This window comes from Pseudonaja textilis, chromosome 2 (genome assembly GCF_049901715.1).
Source record: "Pseudonaja textilis isolate UNSWEBS1 chromosome 2, rPseTex1.2, whole genome shotgun sequence".
Classification (NCBI taxonomy): domain Eukaryota; kingdom Metazoa; phylum Chordata; class Lepidosauria; order Squamata; family Elapidae; genus Pseudonaja; species Pseudonaja textilis.
The window spans coordinates 161,545,462-161,567,859 of NC_141991.1; the positions used below are offsets into that span (position 1 = coordinate 161,545,462).

Below are 22,398 nucleotides of genomic sequence, written 5' to 3' on the forward strand. Positions count from 1 at the left end.
GGGAAGGCTGTTGAAAGTCCATCTGGCCTTTGAATAATATAGTGGGGACAATGCTCCAAAAATGCTGGGGCAAGGTTAACAACTAAATACAATTTAATTTACATATAATGGTATTAAACATAGTTAATATAATTGTTTTTCACATATTTAGTACCTCTTCCATTCTATCATATTAAATATTAAGGTTTGGTGGCCATTTTGGGAGGGGCTCTAGAAGCTGCAGCTGACAACAGCAAACCACTGCTCTTTTCAGGGCCAAGAGCCTCACTACCAAACCACTTCACATTTCAGGAGCAAAGAGTTCATCAAAGTTCATTATAGGCAACATATTTAGAGAATGTGCTTTTGTTATGCTCCTATGCTTAATCATTCACTCTAGAATAATCACCTCTTTTCAAAACAGGACTTTTGTGTTATGTACATACACACACACACACGTATTTCCATATAGGTAACATCAGGTTGCAGAACAAATATGATATTCAGAAATGCTAAGACATTTGAGAAAAATATCATTGGCCTAAAATCCTGGGAGGAAGGGACAGAAAGTATCAACTCTGATAAAGCAGGAGAGCTTTTTTTAAAAAAAACTAACAAAACTATTTGTATATGGTTTCTTGCTCACCCAAGTGAGGGAATCAATCCATCACCAAACCTATTCACTACTGCCTGTAATACAACTGTCCAAATGTTATTTTTTCCCCTCACTGGCTGCTCCAGTTTCATCTAGGCACTCATCAGAGTAGGAATTCAGTGAAACTAAGTTTTCTAATTTACCTCCTCCATCCACTTTCTTCTGAGAGCTTCAAATGGAAAAACAGATTTCATTCATACCAAAAGCTTACTCTAGGTAACACATCTGCAGTGTGTTAGGCTCAGACTGTATGTGATATCTATTACACAATTTGCCCTGGAAAGCAAATTTTTTTTTAAAAAAATAATTCATTCCACAAATCTCAACTGACTTTATCAATAGAGTGATTTCAGTTTAAAGTCCAGTACATGAGAAAGTGTGAACACAGATGTGCAAGAGAAGTGACCCAAAATGCATTTCATCCAATGTATTTCCCTCATGTAGGTATCCCTGCAGTCAGGCCCAAATGAAAACAGAGATGTAGCCCACAGGCAGAGGAAGAGAATTGAGGTATCACTAAGGAAAAGCACAGCTCTTGGAGCTACATGACTTCCAGAAGTACAGCAGAAAGAAAGCATCCATTTCTAACAAAGGCACAGCAGAGAGGTAAAAACATTTTCCTAAATTACAAAGAGAATCACCCAGGAGCCAGACGAACCAATAGAAAGAGCACGGGCAGGAACAGGAAGGGTGAAATAGAAGGGCATCAAGGTAAGATGAGTCACCAGAAGTCAGCTGTGCGGAGGGGGTTAACAGCTTACACAGCTATAGGCCGGACAGAGACCTTTCAGGTAATTATTGCATTCGGGTTGTGGTAATGTTCAGGTGGCAAGACAACTCCATAGCAGAAGCAGCTTGTTATCAGAGGTTCAAAATTTGATCATGAAACAAGAAAAACATACCTGCATTTTTTCAATCATTTCAAATAAGTCGACTACCTGTATGGAATCACATAAAATCAGAAATCAGTTTGCAGACTCCAAACTTTAGGTCATTATTACTGTTTCATTAGATCGTGCCTTCAATACTGCAGGTTTTTTTTTAATGAAAATACAAAATACAGAATGCTTCCTGATAGTCGCTGTCCCAGAAAAGAAAAAAACATATTGTATAAACTCCAATTATCTGGAAACCAGGCCACTTTGGAAAAGTGTCATGTCTTATACTTTTAATGAGCTGCTCATTACTATTGTATTCCTTACTCAGATATTCCTTTTTGTCTGAAAAGAACAAAATATTTTGCCATTTAAAGGACAACCTTTAAATTTTAAACCTTAAAAAACATAATTGGAAGAGACTCTGGAAAGTCCAAGTACCTGCTAAAAGCAGGACAGCACTATAGCACTCCCAACATATTTTATCTATCAATCATCTCTGCCTTTCTCTTTCTGTCCCTCTCTCACACTCATCTAAGTTAGATACCTTCTGTCTTATTCTGAGTGACTCCAGGTGGGGTACATAAGGCTGCCCAGCTCTGCTTAAACACTTTAAGGGACATAAACCATCCTATTTAAGGCAGTCTGTTACCATTAAAAGTTCTTCTAAATTTTAGCCAAATATTTATCTCTGGCTGAATCCATATCTTTCTCATTGAGACAAAAGAAATTAATTTACTGCATATTCAACATGAAAACCTTTCAAACTGTCAAATACAACTGATATATCTCTCATCAATATTTTTCCTGGCAATATTTTTCCTGGCTTCTTAAACAACTGGTCCTAGAAGACTATACATAGTATTTTCATGAGAGAAGGCTGAATGGAACCTTCTTCTTTGTTCATTAAACACCTAGATAATAGTTTTTCATAGACAAAACACAGGAAATATTACTAACTTAGCAGTATATATACCACTGTAACTGCAAGGAAGGAAAGAGGAAGAACTGTAAGCAGTAAGGTAAAAAAAATGCAGAAAAGAATTATATTATTGACAGTATCAAATTGTGATACAAAAGGTAGATTTGTATCTAAAGAGACAAGAGCTTATGTGGAAAAACCGCTTGCTCCAAACCTTCCCCAAATCCCTAGGTTCCAATTTCCAATCTTTCATACTTGGGTGCCAAGAACTGATGTTCTAAGTTTATACAGCTGAAAGAGCTCAGAATCATCCAGCTATGTTTACCCAGTTCCTGTCCCTGATACTAATGGGGTTCAGTTTAGAAGATCTCCGGTCAGCCAGAAAACTGTCTGGGTGACCTTAGACTAGCTTCTCTCTCAAGCTAACTTATGTCCCTAAGGGTAACAAGGATTAGAGAGATAAGACAGAGCTTCGGTGGCACAGTGGTTAGAATGTAGTACTGCAGGCTACTTCTGCTGACTGCCAGCTGCCCACAATTTGGCAGATCGAATCTCACCAGGCTCAAGGTCGACAGCCTTCCATCAGGGGTGGGATTCTACCAGTTCTGTTCACCTCTGTAGAACTGGTAGCTCTGAAGACAGCAGACAGAGAGCATACATAGAACCGGTTCTATGTCTGCTGCTGTTTTGGCCCACCAGGCTCTTACCTGACCTTTATTTCCTGCTTTTTCAACTGCAGCTGCTTTGCGCAAAACGTAAAATCACCAAAACCGGTTGGATCCCATCCCTGCCTTCCATCCTTCCGAGGTGGGTAAAATGATGACCCAAATTGTTGGGGGCAAAATGCTGACTCTGTAAAGTGCCTAGAGAGGGCTGTAAAGCACTATAAAGCGGTACATAAGTCTAAGTGCTATTGCTATTATCTGAAGCTCCTAAAGCAAAGACAAGACTGGTTGAGCTAAACACATCCACATTATTAGAGTCAGGGTGAAAGCAAGGGCATTCCTTACCTTATTCTGAACACCTAGATTAAGGGCAGCCTGAGAGTCCTGGATAGGTGAGTCTAAGATGTCACTGATGCAGTGTTCTGCTTCATCAGATCTCCTGTATGAAAAGGAGGCCATGCCAGTTAGCATAATCAAAACAAACAACAGCTGCAGAACTGTCACCTTACCCAGATGCTGACACCTTTTTTCATAAGCTTAAGGAACTGGCCTGATTGTAGTTCAGACAAGGCCCAGACTGTATTTTTATGAAGCCCATTCAGAGAAATATACATAATTCTTTTCAAGAAAAGATTATAACTGTGAATGGGCAGGAAGAGTAGGTTTTTAATCAGGGGTCGCCAAACTTTTGGACCTCAGGGACTCATAATTTTAAATCCCACAGACCACTAATATGAATTTTGACTGACAGTGGCTTGCTGACGTTGGTGGAAAATTCGGTCCCATATTCCAGAGCTGCAGTAGTCACAGGACTGGCCCTTTGGTCATCCCAGAGCAGCTGCTCCTCCACCCGGGTGCACCAGCCTGCCATGGACTGGAGGAGCTGTTCTGGGATGACCAAAGGGCCGGTCTTGTGACTACTGCAGCTCTGGAATATGGGACTGACTTTCCCACCAACATCTGCAAGCCAACCTGCGGCAGATTTCCCTCCCCGACCATTGGTGTTACCTTCAAGTTCCAGCTTGCGTGGCTCTACTCAAGGTAAGGTTTGCACTTGGCCAAAGGGTGGGGGCCAGCGGGTGGGCGGGCCATGTCAGTGGAGCACCTTGTGTTCCCATGCAGCCTGGATTAATTGCTTTGGGGGGGGAGTGCTTTGGAGGGGACATTTATCTGCAGACCACCAAAATTTTCTCACGGACCACCAGTGGTCCCCGGCCCACCAGTTGGCGACCACTGTTTTAAATGATATCTAGCCAAAGCATAGCACTAAAATAAAGAAACCCTAGGTAAATTCCCCTAGTCATCACAGGCAGACATTTATTAATGCATCTCACACAAGTATTCAACACTGAATATGGTTTCAGAGATAAAAGCTTTGACTACTCAGCCAGTGAGTAGTCAAATAGACGCATAGTCAAATGGAAGCATGTTTAAAAACCAAGAACAGAGCTTGTGCAGGCTAGACATGTAATCACAAATCATCCTTGCCCATCCATTGTTGTAGCCCTGCTTGGATTCTGGTCTATTTATTATTTATTAGACACAAATCACCTTTCATTCGGGAGCTTAAGCAGTGTATATATGCGCTACCTCTTCCCATTTTCTCTACACAGCAGCAACCCAGTGAGATTAGTTAGGCTGAGAGAGAATGACTGGCCCCCAAGCCACCCAGGGAGCTTCTATGGACTTGGACCTAAGTCTCCCTAATGCCAGTGTTACCCCTTCTTCCACACAAGTATTTACATGGATGGGATGTACAAGAAAGTATAATCTCTCCCTCCCATTCTTGGAGTGATGTAAAAGTGTTCCTGCAGGTTTAACCCTGCCAGTTGTGACTGCCTTAAGCGGGCTATGCTCACCTCCATTTCTTAAGCCAAAGAGCCAGTGATGTCTAGAGATATTCCACAGTCTTGTGGCCAGCATGACATCACCTCTGTCTGAGACCTTTTATATATTATTCTGTCTGCCCCTTCAACTTTCTATTACAGCTGCCTCTTCTCTTTCATGCAAAGCAATTTTTTTGGGAACAATTATTAATAGTGCCACTGAGTGATAAATTGTTGAATTCACATATATCAAAAAGTTTCAGCCAATCTCAGAAGGTTTCAACAAGCACAAGGGGTTTTAACTTGCTACAATTAACTGATAAGATAATCTGTGGCTGATGTAACCTGTGTCTGCATAATTTCTTTCCCCCATCTCACCCACAGTTAAATCCTGCATCAGTCTAGCCACTCTATGCATGTGATGAAGTGAGCTGCAACTTGTGAATGCTGATTCCTTATAATAAAATGTGTCAGAAAAAAGTGCTGCCAGACTCCTGCTTTTTCACATTCCATTTCAGATGCACAGGACGCTGACCTGATGCAGTGACAATTCTCTCTCTCTTCTTCCACACAAGTATTTACATGGATGGGATGTACAAGAAAGTATAATTAGAAAGAGAAACCCTGAAGAATCATATTAGGACCATTCATAAATAACAGAGGAGAATGCTGTGAATAAAAAACAGTATCCTCCTGGATTGATGCCCCAAAAGATGTGTGATGTGGAAGTTCTGCAAATAATAATTTCACCTGTTTTAACTTTTTACCACACACACAAAAAACCCTACGTATGCATACAAAAACACAATGCAACAGTATAGAAGTTCTTACAATACATGATGAAACACTTGACAGAGTAGAACAAAAGACCATCTACTCCGATGTTCTGTACCCCTGCAGCTGACACGTACATCCACAAAGTTCAGAATTAGGACATAATAACAATAGCCTTCTTCCTTTATGTGCTAATTTATCTTGCTATCCTTTGCAACAGCTCCCTATGTTTGGTCTCCAACAGCTGGTATTTTAAGATAGACTGTGTTTGATTCTAGACTAATTTACCAGATTAGTAGCCAAGGAAAGTCCTGTCCTCCATGAAGTGTTCTTCTTTTACAACCATCTAAGATTGTAGCCCTCCTCATCACATCTTCCCAATTTGTTTCTGTATCATCATTTATTTCCTTGAAAGTGTCCCGACTCCCTTTGCACAGGGCTCCTTGCACGAGGAAACAGGGAGAAAAATACATCTCTGCCACATTTTCCATCAATGCTGAACATTATTTTATATGCTGGATCTTTTCTTATCTGCCCTCATTCTAAATTAAGAGGCCCAAATGCTTTAATGTATGTTTGTTACCTGAAGTCAGGTAACAAAATTTCCATAGGTTTTTTTTTCTCTTAATGCCTGCCTACCTTTTTGTAGTACAGGTAGTCCCTGATTTACAACCATAATTGAGCTCAAAATTTCTGTTGTTAAGTGAATTTTGCCCCATGTTATGATCTTTCTTGCCTCGGTTGTTAAGTGAATCAATGCAGTTGATAAGTTAGTAACATTGTTGTTAAGTGAATCTGGCTTCCTCACTGGTTGCAGAAGTTCGCAAAAGGTGATCACATGATTTTGGGACACAGCAATGGTCACAAATATGAATCAGTTGCCAAACATCTGAATTTTGATCACATGATCACAGGAATGCTGAAAAGATTGTAACTGTGAAAAACAGTCATAAGTCATTTTTTCAGTGCCATTGTAACTTTGAACGGTCACTAAACGAACTTTTTAAGTGGATGCAGACATCTGTCTTAACAGGAGACAGCAGCTGAATTACTTACAGATGACAAGCTCCCTCTACCCTAAAAGGTACAAGACAGCAACCAGCAAGCTACTTTTCCACTCCAAAGTGGCAGGCAATAACCTGTAGCAGGTAGAATATGCTTGGATATTAAGGATCATTTATCAAAGCAATAAAAAGACTCATCCAGTACTATAATAAGAATTGCTTTTGTGTATGAGCCATTTACATAGAGAAGGCCAGGATACATGTTTTGCTGCTCCAGATACATTTCGGTCTGGATTACCTCCAGCTGCAGCCTGCCATACACTCCGTCTGGGATTCAGTGACTAAGCTGTTGTTTAGCTTTGCAGAGAGCTTACCTGCATTAATAGCAGCATTATATAAAGAACATTATTATGCAGTACTTTGTAAATTTTCTATAATTAGCAGTATTATGTAAATTCTCAGATTCTGCTATGCTCTTCGGCCTGACTATAAACCTGAATAAGCTTGAAATACTTGACCAGGCTATGCCAAATACCAAGGCCATAAAACCCAAAATCACTGTTTATGCCACCCAGTTGACAAATGCAAACAGCTTCAAATACTTGGGAAGCATCATCTTGAGTGATGGCTCTTTGAACAAAGAAACTGATTCCAGGACCAGCCAGACCAGCCAAGCACTGGGGCAGCTGTATACTTGAGTGCTCAAATACACAATGTCTGTCCCTTCACAAACTTCAAAGTCTACAGAGTTGTGGCTATCCCTTCTCTCTTATATGGATGTGAATTCTGTATCAATGACACATCAAACAACTGGAGAAATTTCACATGGGTGCTCAGCTCCATCCTTGACATTTGATGGCAAGACCTTGTCTCCAACTTGGAGGTTCTGGGTGACTCACCAACATTGAGTCCCTTATTATCAGAGCCAATATGTGGTGGATGGGACATGTCAGCCAAATGGATGACCACTGTATACCTTGCCAGTTGTTGTGTAATGTACTGGAGGCTGGAAAGAGACCTGGAGGTTATTCACACAAGCTTTTACAAAGAAGGAAACTAACGCCATTGTGACATTCAACTAAGGGAACCAGAAGCTGTGGTTGCTGACACAATCTGTTGGTCAGCTCTGAGGTATGAAGCTTCCTTTTGTCAGCTTTGAAGAAAGATGCTGACAAAAACTGATAGAAAACTGTGAACTGCATCACAGAACAACATCCACAGTTACTGCAACAATGGACTTTCAGTACCCCCATTGTGTTAGACTGCATCCCAGACTGGGAATGCAAAGCCCAGTTCAAAGGAGGAGGAGTTGGACCTAGGATTGGCCAAGGGGGATGGAATGCCTCTCTTGGCATGTTTGGAGAGGCCAGGAGCTGAGGACAATGCTGTCCGAGGCCCCTTAGTCACGGGGAGAGGTGGTTGACTGGACAGAGAGCTGCCTGCCAGGGTGGATGGGCTGCTGACAAGCAGTGGGGCTGATAGGCAGTTGATCCCTTCTGATAAGGAACAACTGCCTACCCCACTTGATCCAAGGGCATGGAGAGCAGAGGGTAGGCAAACTCAGAGAAGGGTTGCAAGGTTACTCAAAAGAAGATCACCCCCCACTCCTCACAAGGAACACATGGAGTGGATTGACTTAAGGAGAAGCAGTAGGGAGTTAGTCTTTGCCAGGAACAATAGTTTTGACTTACACTTCCCCAGCTTTGACTCATGCTTTTTGCCTTTTGCTTTGCCTAGCCTTGAGGACTGCCTTTTGCCTTGTTACCTTGCTCTTGCCTTGAAGACTGCTTCTTGCCTTTCCTTTCCGTGAGAATTGCTTTTTGCTTTGTACCTTGTCTTTGCCCTGAAGACTGCCTTTTGTCTTGTGCCTTGACTTTGCCTTGTGAACTACAGTTTACCTTCTGGACTTGCTTAGCCAAATGGACTGGACTTGAGACCCTGGACCTTGCCCTGTGAATGTGAGCTCCTACTCTGTGGACTTTCTTTGTTACATACCCGGTGTTGTTGGGTGACTGAGGGTGGCTGCCTTCAGGATAGTGTGGAGTGAAGCCTTACCAGTGGTTGGAGGGGTGTTTTTTTGGAACATTTATTTAAATCAATAACGGAATCTCTAGAACAGAGGTGTCAAACTCACGGCCCGCAGGCTGGATGCGTCATGCGCTGGCCCCACCCCTGCCTGGTTTAGCAAAGGGAAAAAAAGTCCCAATACATCACATGACGCCACCGTGATGATGCGAGTTTGCTCTAGAAGCCTGCCTTGCCTTGACCACTTGGGTCATAACAATATCCACAGATGAGCTGCACAACCACATGTCTTCTTTGAAACTAAAGTCCTACCTATATGTAAAGAGGAAGCAGCTCTGCCTTTACATCCGTTTCTCACAGATAATCATGTAAAAGAGCAAGGCAGACTTTGCACAAGCAAGGAGCAATTACTGCTTCCAACAAACTCACTTTTATACTTTTAGGGAAGTATAAAAGTGCTTCTAGAACAAATGTGCATTAGAAGGGAAAAAATTGCCTCATCGTGGCTCATTCACATAGGTAAACCATTTGTGTCAAATGCAAATTAAGGTGTTCACTGTAAGCTTTGTAATGTAGATTTAAAGCAGCTAGAAAATCAAATAAGAACAGCTGGGTTGCCTATTGCAAATCTAATTCTGAAACATCTCAACAATTACCAGAATAATTTACTTCAAACTAAAAATGTTAGTTTCCTCAGGACAAGAAATAATGGGAACTGAACCCAGGCATATGGACTGATAAAAAAGAAAGGATAGGATCAACAGCCAGAGGCCAATAATAAAACTCTTGTTGAGTGGCCACTAAAATGTATTAGCTTTTAAAACCTTCCAACAGTGGGATATTTGATTGGTACCACAGAATAATGGCTATCTGGCAAGTTTCAATAGCAATAAAAAAAGAGAACATTTGCAGGAGAAGGTAGCTTGGTGTCCTCCAGTGGTTTTGGCATTCAGTTTCCATCAACTACATTCAGCATGGTCAGAAAGTGACCAGGGTCTATTTATAGCCCAAAACTTCTGGAAGACACGAAGTTTAGATCCTGAACATTTCCATAGCATTTGACTGCTCAAAGTGATTGTAATAATCATTATTCCCTTTCTGCAGGGAGCTCCAAAGTCCAGACACAATCATGCAGAATGACTAGATTTTAATAAAACAGGAATATTTGAGAGAAGTCCCACTATTTCACTTAAGTACTGTTCCCAGGATTCTGTACGAAAACCTTTATATAGCCATTATATTCTCAAACAGTTTCTAGCAAAATAATGAATAATCAAGTTGAAAGGGACCTTGGAGATATTCTAGTCCAATTTCCTACTCAAGTAGGAGATCCTATACCATGTCAGACAAATGGCTATCCAATCTCTTCTTAAAACCTTCAATGATGGAGCACCCACAACTTCTGAAGGCAAGCCATTCCGCTAGTTAATTGCTCTGTCAGGAAATTTCTCCTTAGTTCTAGGTGGATCTCTCCTTGACAAGTTTCCATCTGTTGCTTCTTGTCCTGCCTTCAGAATAGGTTAACTCCCTCTTCTGCGTGGCAGCCCATTAGATGCTGGAAGACTGCTACCATGTCACTCCTAATCCTTCTCTCCATTAGATTAGACATGCCCAGTTCCTGCAACTGTTCTTCATATGTTGTAGCCTCCAGTCCATTCTCAGCATTAGAAGTCAAAATAAATTTGGCAGCCCTTCTATCTTCCACAAATCTTCTCTAGTAAGAAAATGAAAGGAAATAATGGGACTAGATTCTTCCCTTATAATAATCCAAAGTAAAGAGAAGAGTTCAATATCAAGAGGATTTGCCTAAAGCTATTTTTTGGATTTGTGGCTAAAGCAAGATTTCAAATGATGTCAGCCAGTGCACTCTTGACTTTTAAGAATAAAAAAGTGAGGTTAGTGCAAAGGAGGACTGTCATTCCCTCATATTTTGGGGAAATGATGGTCTTCTGCAAGTATTTTTGGATACTCTTTGCCCAACTGAGAATGCAGACGTCTAAGTTGTGCAGAGAGGCTACAGGAACTTCTATACATGGACAGTGCACAAAACTGGTGATGGATGCAGAGGGATGGCAGAAGTAGAATACTTCTACTATCCACCTTGCGTACTTATTGATGTTCCCCCCCAAGGAGTGAGGGGGAAAAACAAGTGATAAAATGTTTTTCTTCTACTGATTTGCAGTAGATTACGGGCAGAAATTTTTCTTAATTGCTCTTAGCCTGCAGTGCTTTGCCAACAAAAGCAAAACTTCCATCTTCTCTGGGCTAACTGACACCGAGGCACTTTAATTTACAGTTTATAAAAATAAGTATCCTATTAATATTAATATTAAATAACTGAAAACACATTTGGTTACCTACTCTGGGTTAATTTATATTGATACTCTGGGCTTCTAAGCATACCATTAGGTCTTTATAAAAATGTAAACGAAATGAAATCCTTTGCTTTAGCCCTCTATCTCCAGTCTAATTCACATCAGAAGACTACTAAGTCCTTCTGTATCTACACATTTTAAAGGTAATACCTTATGAACAATAAAATTTAGCCATTACTACATTTCCAGAACTATGTAGGCCAACTTTCCATAATCTGGCTCCCTCCAGATTTACTGGGATAGCAACTCCAAGAAATTCAAGCAACATGAGCAATATCTAGCAATATTGGAAGCTTCACTACTTCCAACATCTCTGGAGAGGACCTAGTTGGGGAAGAGAGAAAGAGAACCCGAGGCAAAAGCATCCTGAAATAATGAAGCACACTCCTCTTCCTCACCAAGCTATACAAAGCCATACTTCTCTTGCAAGTGGCTCCAGGTTCTTTGATGTGCTAAAAGCACATGGCAGCCTTTATCTCCCTGGAATAAACATGGAGAGAGAGAGATAACACAGCTTAAAGGAATGTAGAATAAAGCCAGGGCTGATCTAGATACATACCCTCCATAGGTCCCAAAGGTCAAACTACGCTTCCAAGAAAACATGTTATCTTCTTGCAGGCTCTTCTGTGCCTGTTGAGGCTTTGTTGGTCTCCTGCATGTAGGCTTTGTTCTTTCTGTGCAGTATACACTGGCCAGCCTGTCTCCAGAGGACACAACTGCTATCCCCAAATCACTTCCTCCCTGGAAGTTAAATGGCTACTGCCTTTCTTTCCTGAGACACACTTCAAATGAGAAAAAGAAGAGCTTATTCTGCGCAAGAGCAGGAAACTCCTGGGGAGACTCTGCAGGTTACCAGGAATGTGAGCGAGTGAGCGAGCAAACCACAGAGAAAACGAGAGAGGAGGGGCTTCATGTAAAAGAAAATAATAGGAGGATTGAATGAAATAAACATAAAGGAAGAAAGTGAAGATACGTTTTAAAGCATAGCATATCCTCTATAGAAGTACTGTGATCTGGGTCCCCATCATATTTGTTATTTAATGGTTTACATGCCACAAAAATACAAAGAGAGATTTCTGGTATATCATGCAAAATAGATATTAAGATGCTACAGGGATAACATTTGCAAGGAAGCAAAGATAGAAATGAAAGAATAGTGTAATATGTATTCAATCTTTACTGAAGAAGGACAAAATGATCCTCATTCTGAGAATTTATGTGGAATTTTTAAGAAATAGCCCACATGTTTCAATGGTGCTAACAATGTAGAGGTACAATATAATTCCACTTAGCTGCCTCAGGTCACATCCTGGTCAATAATCTTTAATAAATTATTTTTCTCCTAAATAAATTAAAAGAATAAAATACAATTTTTTCTTTTCTTTTCCCATCCCTACATCAAGTAAAACTAGCTCTTCAAATCTATTTTTCCTACCTTGAACTACTAAGATAAAAGAAAATCTTTATGTAAAAATTCTCCTTATGCAGGATGAGAATCTACTCATATCCTAGATGTTCTGTAAGTAGAGATCTTTACTTAGAAATTCTTTGGCCAGTGTTATTAATACTGCCTGCTTCTATCTTCAAGAATATTAAGATAGATGGGATTAGGGTATTAAAGCAGACTTTTGTTAATATTTTGTTCATATTAATATTTTGAATCTTGCTCTTCTATATCAGAAATTAACCTAAACCATTTTACTAGATAAAAACATATAAAAAGGAATAGTACAAAATAGATGACAGAAGCAGAAAAAAACAGAAATTCTGTTCTCTTAGTTACTTCATACAGTAATAAATCTCAAGCAGAATTACCCATAACTTATTAATACCAATTTTTTGTATGAAAGCTCAGGGTGAAATACATGAAAGTATCATCTTTACTTTATCCTCACAACAGTAATTTTTGCTAATAGGCTGCACAGAGAGATAGAGTCGGTTATATACCATGTGCTAAGCCTGTATTTTTTTTTAATTCTGACTTATTATGGTATATAGATGCCAATTCAAGATCTTTTGGCCTTAAATGTATTTAGGACTCTAAATATAAATTGAACTAAACCATGAAACTATGAGGTAGCTAGTTCCTGTAAGTATATATATGTGTGTGTGTGTGTGTGTGTGTGTATATACATACACTCTCTCTCTCTCTCTCTTAAGAGAGGTTGAGGCTTATCTTTAATTATGATGTTTTCAGATTTTTTTCCCTGCTGTGCTTTCTGTTTTATTGATATTATCCTTAGGCCCTTGCAAAAAGTAAAAGGAACAAATACATAATTAAAATACAAGCAACTAAAATCAAATTTGCAGCAGTCATTTAACAGCAAGAGAAGTATGTCAAAATGGCTTTTCTCTGCCAGACAGTCAGAGTAAACCTCATTTAGACATGAATGATCCAAAAGTAGTAACAGAAGGACATTCTAAATACCTTTTGCTTGGCTATTAGCAGAATTTAATGCAAAGCATATCACACTGTATAGTGCTCTATTGTTTAATGTTTAATAATATATTTAATAATATATTAGGACTTTTAACATCGATGAGAAACATCCTGCCAGATTAAAGGCAATAAATTATTGCCTAGAAGTATGCAAAAGGTCCTTTTATGTAAGTCCTTCTCTTGTGCCACAATCTTAAAAAAACCCCAATCATCATTATTTGGGGTAAGTTTATTATAAACATAAATATTAGAAGGAAAACTAAAAGGAAAAGATGTAAAAAGTCTTTAAAATGTCAAAGTTGCAGAGGAAAATACAGATGTTAAATTTTATCTGAGAAATGTAATTCTCTCCAGTACCTGGGTGCACATATCCCACCAAGCCATATTGTGTTAATGGCTTAGGCCAGGGGTCCCCAAACTTGGCAACTTTAAGACTTGTGGACTGCAACTCTGGGAGTTGAAGTCCACAAGTCTTAAAGTTGCTAAGTTTGGAGACCTCTGGCTTAGGCTTAGCACATTATGGAATCCAGCCATTGTGGTTTATTTAAAATACTCTGCTTAGAAACAAATTATACTCAGCATGAAGTAGAATTTACTTTGCTGAGTACAATAAAACCCACGGGACAAATTGTTCTCTGTGTTTTAAACAATCTATACTAATAAACTCTATACTACTATCAGTTTTAAAAGGTAGCCCTGGAAATAATTGTATAATAAAGTGTTGGTGTCAACCCAATAACAATCTCTGGCTTATTTTTTTTGGCAAGAAGTACTAATTTGAAGCTTGGTTTGAAGGTAGCTTATGAATCCTGTCTTTCTGATCCCATGGCCTTGTCAAAAAATCAGAAAGACTTATTTCCTCCTATATGGCTTGGCCATTATTTGTGAATATAGAATCTTGACTCTCTGTTTAGAAGTTTGCACTCTTCTCCCAGAATCTCCAACAATATTGTTCTGAGGTTCAGCACCACTTTGAGGGCAATGAAGAAGTCAGAATCTCACTTCCAAGTCCCAAACTACGTGTTTCATCAGTGCAAGAACATCCTTATTTCACAGATGAAAAACTAGGAGTTTCTGCTATCCTCATATCTCAAAGGTGCTTTTTCAAAAGGCAACTGGACTTATTTTTTCCCCTTCGAGGAAGAAGAAAAAAGGGTTTTGTTTCTTATCCAAGAAACCTCACCAGTTGTGATGGGGGGGAGGGGGCAGAATGGAAAGATAGGTACTGACAGAATGGATAGTGGGGGGATGCAAAGATAGAATCTGACCGGATGTGTGTGTGCGTGTGCATGTGAAGGAAGGACTGTATTTCTTTGCAGTCATCTGGTTATTAGCACTCTCCCTGAGAGCTCTTGAGCCATGTGGGGGTTTATCTTTGACCTAAGTGTCATCTGAATCAAAGTGCAATTGGTTGTGAAATCTTCTTGGAACTGCTGCAAGAGCTGTGTTGTAGACATGAGATAGGCGGTGTCTTATTCCTCCCCTCTGCTGAGAGAGGGCGGTTCAATGTTAACATAAATGGCCTCTTTTACCCTTCTTTCAGGGGTGGGATTCTACCAGTTTGCACCTATTCGCTAGAACCGGTTGTTAATATTCTAAGCAGTTTGTAGAACCGGTTGTTAGAAGAAATTACTGGCCTAATCCTGTAAGGAAGGCAGGAAGGAAACATTCTGGTGTTGCTTACAGAAACTGCCTCTCCGTTAACCCTTATTACATTCTTGGCAGGACTAGACTTCCTGTCTCAGGAACTTCTCTGGAGTTTTTCTTCCCTCCTTTGCTGGTACTTTGCTTGTGTGGAGTGACCATTCAAAGTTACCATGGCACTGAAAAAAGTGGCTTATGACCATTTTTCACACTTACAACTGTTGCAACATCCCCACAGTCATGAGAGGCCAGGCGAGGAGATGCGTGCCTCGATGTGATATTGAGTTGGCCACGCCAAGCCATTACCACGACCACCAAGCCACGTCCACCCAGTCACATGACCACCAAGCCACGCCCATCACCCAAGCCACGCCCACAGAACCAGTTGTCAAAAATTTGAATCCCACCCGTCCTCTTTCATACCAATGATCCTCTCTATCCAAAATGTGGACTTTGCTGTCTTTGCTGTGAACTTCCATCCCCTCAGCCTGCCATTTCTAATTCTGAACGTTTTGATGCTATAAAGCATGTATGGACCAAAAGCTGTAGGAGTGGAATTGGGGTAAGTCTCCATTCTAAGTAATAAATAGTAGTGAAAGTCTCAAAGTCCTGAAAAGGAGCAAAGGACTAGAACTGCATTCCAAATTTTGTTTCAAGTCTTTATGTATACTAATTCTGCAAGAGGAATATTGTTCCCCTCTATACTTTGAGGTAGAAGTGCTGCTATATTATAACTTTGAATTATAGACTATTTCCCCCCCGCACACACACACCTCTCCTTCCTCGCCAAAGTAGATAACAATCTTTACAATTTCCTACCTGGGAGTTGAAATTCAACTAACCTAGAGAATGTCAGATTGGAGAAGGCTGTAAAAACCATTTAGCTTGGCTGATTGCATGCAAAATTAATCAACAGATATATTTCCAGATTAGAGGTCACAGATAAGATGTATAAGATATTTCAGAAAAGAAGGCAAATTTCCGATCAAGTCACTTTTCTCTATACAAACATTATGTATTACTAAGTTTATGGATTGTAAGGCAGCTTTCATGCAAAAAATATAATGGGAGAAGTTTCATTTCAGGTCTCAAGTGCTGCTGTTAATAAGAGTTTGATAATGATTTTTGGCTATTAACAAATAGAATCACCCTGACTTAGATAATACAATTATTCTCTTCCTTGTTCATAAATGATTCTAATAAAAGAAGCTTTTATCTTTTTCAATGGCATTTTCAAATTTTATTTTACATGCAAAAAAGGAAAGAGACAAAAATACCCTTACAGGTATATCAAGTCATACAATACAATACAAATGTTCACATGTAATAGTTTGTGTAATACAAAAAGATAGGAATCAAAATAATAAACTAGAATGCACAGATCAAATGTCTTAACAGTCTTCAAATTAAGAATCTTACCAATAAAATCCTTGTTTGAATATAGAAAGAGAAGTATATCTTTCAGACCACTATATAACTGAAAGGAAATGGATGTTTTTCAATTTTGTAATATCAGTTTTTCACTGTTATAAATACATGCAGTATCCATTTTCATTCTTCTCCTGTTTCCAAACCATTGTTATGTAATTCAAAAGAATCAAATGAATGTGTTAAATATTTTATATCCAAAAAAGAACCATTACAGTAATATAACTATTTTCTTCATAGTTAATAACGGAAGTTAATAACTTCAGAAGTTATTAAATCTTTCAGTTATTTCATCAAAAGATATAGGAGCAAAAAGTTATAATAATAATAATAATAATAATAATAATAATAATAATAATAATAATAATAATATATACAGTAATATATAAAAATAAAACTATTTATTGTTCACTGTGTTCTTGACTATGGGCAGTCAAAGTGGTGCCTGGGGCAGTGTCATGCAGTTATCTGGGATGCCTTTCTGCCTGTAGATGCCAATGAAGTGGCTAGAATGTTCTCTGATATAACTGTTGTGGTTCGCCAGCAGCCTGTGCAGAGGACAGCGGAATCAGACAGTGGGGAAGAAAGGGGATCAGTCCGGGAGTCTGGAGAGGACTTGGATGAGGGTCCTGCATCCGATGCAGAGATGGGGCCAGGACCATCTGGGAGTGGGGTGCTGCCTCTGGAGCCTTCGGAGTCTGGCAACAGTGAAGCAGAGGACCCAGGGGAACCTGTTCCCAGTGTGCATTTGTGCAGAGCTGCTAGAAGGCGAGAGCAGTTGAAACAAAAGGGGCAACTTGGGAGTAAGGCTGGGGGGTGATTGCCCCTCCCATAAGGTATAAAGGACAGGCGAAGATGATGAAACCTTTGCAGGAAGCAAAGTCGTTCATGCAGTTCAGATTCATTCGTGAAGCTCTTTGTACTTTGGTTGGTTTTTTTTCTAGTTCACAGGACACTACTGTTATTGGTAGCACTTCACAGGAAAGAAAGGTGCTTATCTCAAGAGACTGTTTAAGATTCATTTGCGGCTGGGAATGAAAATAATTCCCAGCGTTACTATAAAACAAGGCTTGTTTTTAAAATAAGCGTGTGCATAATTACGGTCTCGGAAGCCTTGGTCAGAACAATGACTTCTGCCATCTGCCATCCATGTCCATCAAGTTTCTTCCTCTGTGTATCTGGCTATCCAGTCTTTTCTTGAAAACCTCCAGTAATGGAGCACTCACAACGTCTAGAGATTAGCCGTTCCACTGATTTTTTTCTCAGAGAGAGAGAAAAGATGGTCCAGGAGATAGTCAACGGAGGAGATGATGCTAGCCCTGGAAATAGATGTTAGTATGCCATCTCCTCAAAATATTATCTTTCCTGGATCCAGCTATTTTAAACAAGTATTTCCCCACTCCCACCCTTCCCTTATTAGATGTCTCATGGTTAATTGGTATCACTGACCACAATTTCCTTCCTTCCTTCTGGGTCACAGTGGGTGGGTAGGTAAGACAGGTTGGTCTAGTGGGAGCTCACTTGCGGGGTGCCTCAGAGTTTTCTTCTCTTCTCCCTGATTTTTTACTTTTTATATTCAAAACATTTTAAAAGTGGCAAAACAGCTAAACATACTGAAAAAGAATTCACAGTTAAATGAGACTCTATGCAAACGTAATGAAAGGAAACAAAAAAAAAGTCAAACTATACCTCTATCTTATATATTAAACTTATCAATAGTTACTAATTCACTAATACATTACTCTAATTAATATAAAAAACTATTACAAAATACTACAAAATCTCTGCTACAGTAGAATATATTTTTTCATCTTTTGATTAGTAAAAAAAATCCCTTTTCTTTCCTTAATCTCTGGAATAATAATGACTTTTCCAGTTTCTCAATATAATTATTTTAATCATCCCCCACACTTGATAGAATCATAATTTCCAATAAAGAGTCAGATTTCAAAGCTTTGGTATATAATTCAATCTCATGTTAACTTCTCAAAATTTAAATATTTTCCTTTGAATCCACTTATGTACATTAAATACTATTCCAAAAAATGTACCAGATTACCTGCCCACATAATATGGGTTAATGAATCTTCAGTTTTTTAATTTTTCACCAATGTAGAAAATCTGATGTCCATCCTTTCAAATTTGACATCCTTGGGGGTGTCAAATATACTTAAGTCTCCTGTAATACCCCATCAATGGCTTCATGTCTCTTAAATGGTATCTACAGATTTGAGATTCAAGTTGATTCATCATGATTCAACTTGAATCTCAAATCTGTGGATACCATTTAAGGGACATGAAGCCACTGATGGGGTGTTACAGGAGACTTTAGTTCTTTAGTCCATGTTTGAAATATATTAAAACTGTCCACTTTAAAAATATTATTGAGCTTCTGGTGGAGATATAGTATAAGTTTTACTTCTTTCATAGACTCCATGTAAGAAAGCAACGCAGGTGCCTCTGAAGATGCCAAAGTATCAGGCCCATATTGGTCCATTAGAACATGCTTAAGTTGAAGATGTTCACTCTCTTTCTGGCCTGTATAGAACTCCAAATTCTGGGATTAGTGCATTGCATTCTACTTGGGACTGCCCTTGAAGACTACTAAAAAATGACAGTTGATGTAAAATGTAACAACTTGCACTAGCTATTCATATTCTGAGTACAATTCAAAGTGCCGATTTTAACCAATACAACCCTATATGAATTTGCTCCTGAGTACTTCTGGACTGACTTCTTCATATAGAATTGATCAATAATGTGTCCTCTCCAACAAATCATATTAATACTTCCTCATTTTTGTGAGATTAAGAGGGCAGGAGCTCACAGACAGTAGATCCATTTATACCTTTTAGGAAGGTTTTCTCGAAGGTAGTGAAAATAGGTCTTCCAGGGAAAATCTGAAAGATAATAGATTAATGCTGTCTGGATTACTAGATGTTGCTTTGGTCTAGATTTATGTGCTGTTTTAATGATGTCACCCATCAGGAGTGTGTGCAGGTTGTGATATTATGCAAAAACAAATAAATATATGCTGAATATGCTGGGGAGAAAACTATGTCCCTATTCCTTAATTGGGCTAAATGAAAAATAAACCTCAATCTTGCACATCTGAAAATCAATAATTCCTTTCTATAATTCGGACATTTAAAGGCAAACAAAGTAGGATTACATTACTACAACGGAAAATTTGTGGAACTCTGTTTTGGGACAATGTCAGTATAAAAGAATAAGACCTATCTTAGATTTCTTAGTTCCATTAAAAATGGAAATGGAAATACTCCAAGCTGAAAGGAAAATACAGCAGCAACACTTTTTGGTTTAGCATATGTCAGATGATAGCATCTCTGGCATCAGATGTTAGCTTTCCAAAAGCAATTACAAACTCCTCCAGACTGGCTAACTGGGCTCAAATTTACTAATCCAATCATGTTTCCCCTTTAAAATTACTTGTCAACATTCAGTTGAAATAAGGTAGAATTTATTCTGCTGCCAAATTGGAATTTAAGTGCATACTGGGAGATTTTTATTTTTGGCGCAGTGATTTATAAGCAAACAATTAAAAAGCAGCTTGATATAAAACTGTAAAGTTTTAGCATAGTTGTTCTTAAATTCACTTGCTTAGGTTTTCATGGAAAACAGTTTTTTCATTGTCAGTGTTCCAAGAAGTATCCTCTTTTGTTCCTGGTGGATGTTGCAACATTTTTAATTTGTATGTGCAGTAAAGAGGTAGGAGAAAACACTCCATACCAGGCTGTCTTCAAATATGTCAAAATAGATTTCCCTATCTTTGATGAAAGGGCATGATTTAGGCTGCATGAGTAGATCAAACAAACTGATGCGCCATCCATCAGTTAAATAAATGACACCAAGATTGTACAAGACTGATGTGAAATAGAAAAAAACAGGACAGAGCCATAGTCACTGAGATACCAGCTTAAACCTTTCTTTATCACCCATAGAATACATTTTTCAACTCAAGGTAATAGTGATGTTTGATGAAATAGAATCCTCTTGACAAAAACTTATGCCACAATGAATCTGTTAGTCCTTAAAATGCCACAGAACACACAAACACACACATACACCCTCTTCTGTTTTTGCTGCAACAGATCAGTAAGTCTCAAACACAAATGCAAACATCTGCTCCATGCAAGCAGCAGAACCAAGACATGAATATGGTCATCTCTTTTTTTAATGCATGAAAATGGAAGCAAGACCTCTTCATTGATACCAAGCATACAAAAATGCCTCCTACACAAGATACAGTTGGAGCAATCAGAGCCCCTTTGGGTTCACCATTTGTTCCTAAACACCTCAAAGACCAAAGTAGCTGACCAGCAGGCACAGACACAAATGGCAAGCAATCCTGAATAGCATTTGTCAGGCTGGTGAGTTTTGGGATAGTTTTTGCCTAAATAGAAATTCTTCTCTTATTTTATACCTGCTTCAGGAACATTCTTAACAACAACAAAAGCCTTGGTATATTTCACAGATAAGCCTTAGCCATGAAACCATATACTGGATCTAAATACTACTGCGTTCCTGCAATACAAAGACCATAATTATTGGTGCAAGAAATCAAGACCTCTTACTAGCCAAGGATCGCCATTTCTTCTAATACCGTCCCTTCAACAATAGGGCAGCAGTTCAAGAGAGGCGGCAAGTTGCAGTCCTAAGGACCAACTCTTGCAGCATTTTCTGCCTGCAATGACTTAAACTGCCCCAGAAGAAAGGATATGGGAGAAGTGGTAACTCTTCTGGACCATCTCTCTCTCCTCCTCCTCCTCTTCCTTTCGGCCCACTAGCTCCACCTGGGGAGGGATGTGATTTGCGCTCAACTTAAGAGCTCAGCCCAGCCGAAACATTTCTCAGTCCAGGTATTCATTCACTCATTTAATTTTTTTTTTTTTTAATAGAGAAGTCCGAATGTCTCAGCCCTTCTCAGTAAATCATGAAGGGGTACACTGCTTCTGAAGATGGAGGCTCGACTTATCTGTCACGGTTAAGAGCCGTTGCCAGCTCTCCCTCCTCTTCCTCCTCGCCTCCTTCCCTTTTCCCGCGCCTCCTTAATTAGCCTGGCAGGACAGGCGCCACGCGGCGGCCGAGCTCCCCTACCTGCGCGCAATTCTCTCATCGCCGGCGAGCAGGCAAGGGGACGGCGGCAACGACGCAGGGAGCCCGGCGCCCGGCTGCTCCTCCGCATTTGCTAGCTCTCCCCTTCGCAGCCCAGCCTATCAATTATTCAAGTAGGTTGCGGCGTCCTTTTCTCCTCCCCTTCCGCTGCCGCGACTCCACCTGCAGACGGCAGCCGCTCTCCTGCTGAGGGCGATTTGGCGGAAAAGGGGCAAAAGGGCGCAGGGACCCCGAGATGGCGGCGGGGGGGCGGGGGGGCTGGTTGGCTGGCTGTGCCCTGTCGAGGAGATGCGGTTCAGAGCCCCGTCCTAATTTTGCTCCCCATGTAGGAGATGAGGGACGCGGCGGCTAATCTGAGCCTAGGCAGGACAGTTTTCTGTTTCTCCCGAACTAGCAATTTTGCTGGTTTTAAATTAATGTCTTGAACTCTCTCAAATGCAGGCTGGTGATCTCTGAACGGCGGCCCAATCTGAGTAGGATTTTTTACTTTAACTAAAGTGTGTGTGTGTGTGTGTGAGAGAGAGAGAGAGAGAGAGAGAGTTAAGAAAGCAAAACCTGCCTTAACATAATTTGCCTCAGTCCCGACAGCCAGCAGGGGTCAGGTGGCTGGTGATACAGTCAGTCTGATCCTGTCTGTGCTTCCTTGAAGC

The 22,398-nt window shown here is 39.8% G+C and overlaps 1 protein-coding gene across 2 annotated transcripts in view; it reads right to left on the bottom strand.

Moving 5' to 3' along the window:
- LOC113449600 (rap1 GTPase-activating protein 1-like) overlaps nt 1-21,832 on the bottom strand; it is a 47,824-nt gene extending 25,992 nt beyond the window's left edge. Inside the window, exons 1-3 of one of the 2 annotated variants that reach the window (XM_087926265.1) lie at nt 21,731-21,832; nt 3,442-3,535; nt 1,537-1,572 (exon numbers count right to left, since the gene is read on the bottom strand). In XM_087926265.1, the coding sequence (XP_087782391.1) occupies nt 1,537-1,554 (18 nt within the window). In that variant the 5' untranslated portion in view covers nt 1,555-1,572; nt 3,442-3,535; nt 21,731-21,832. Of the gene's footprint in view, nt 1-1,536; nt 1,573-3,441; nt 3,536-11,659; nt 11,952-21,730 lie in introns of those variants that run through there. The other variant, XM_087926264.1, reaches the window with a different exon arrangement.
- Between the last annotated feature and the right edge of the window lie 566 nt (nt 21,833-22,398).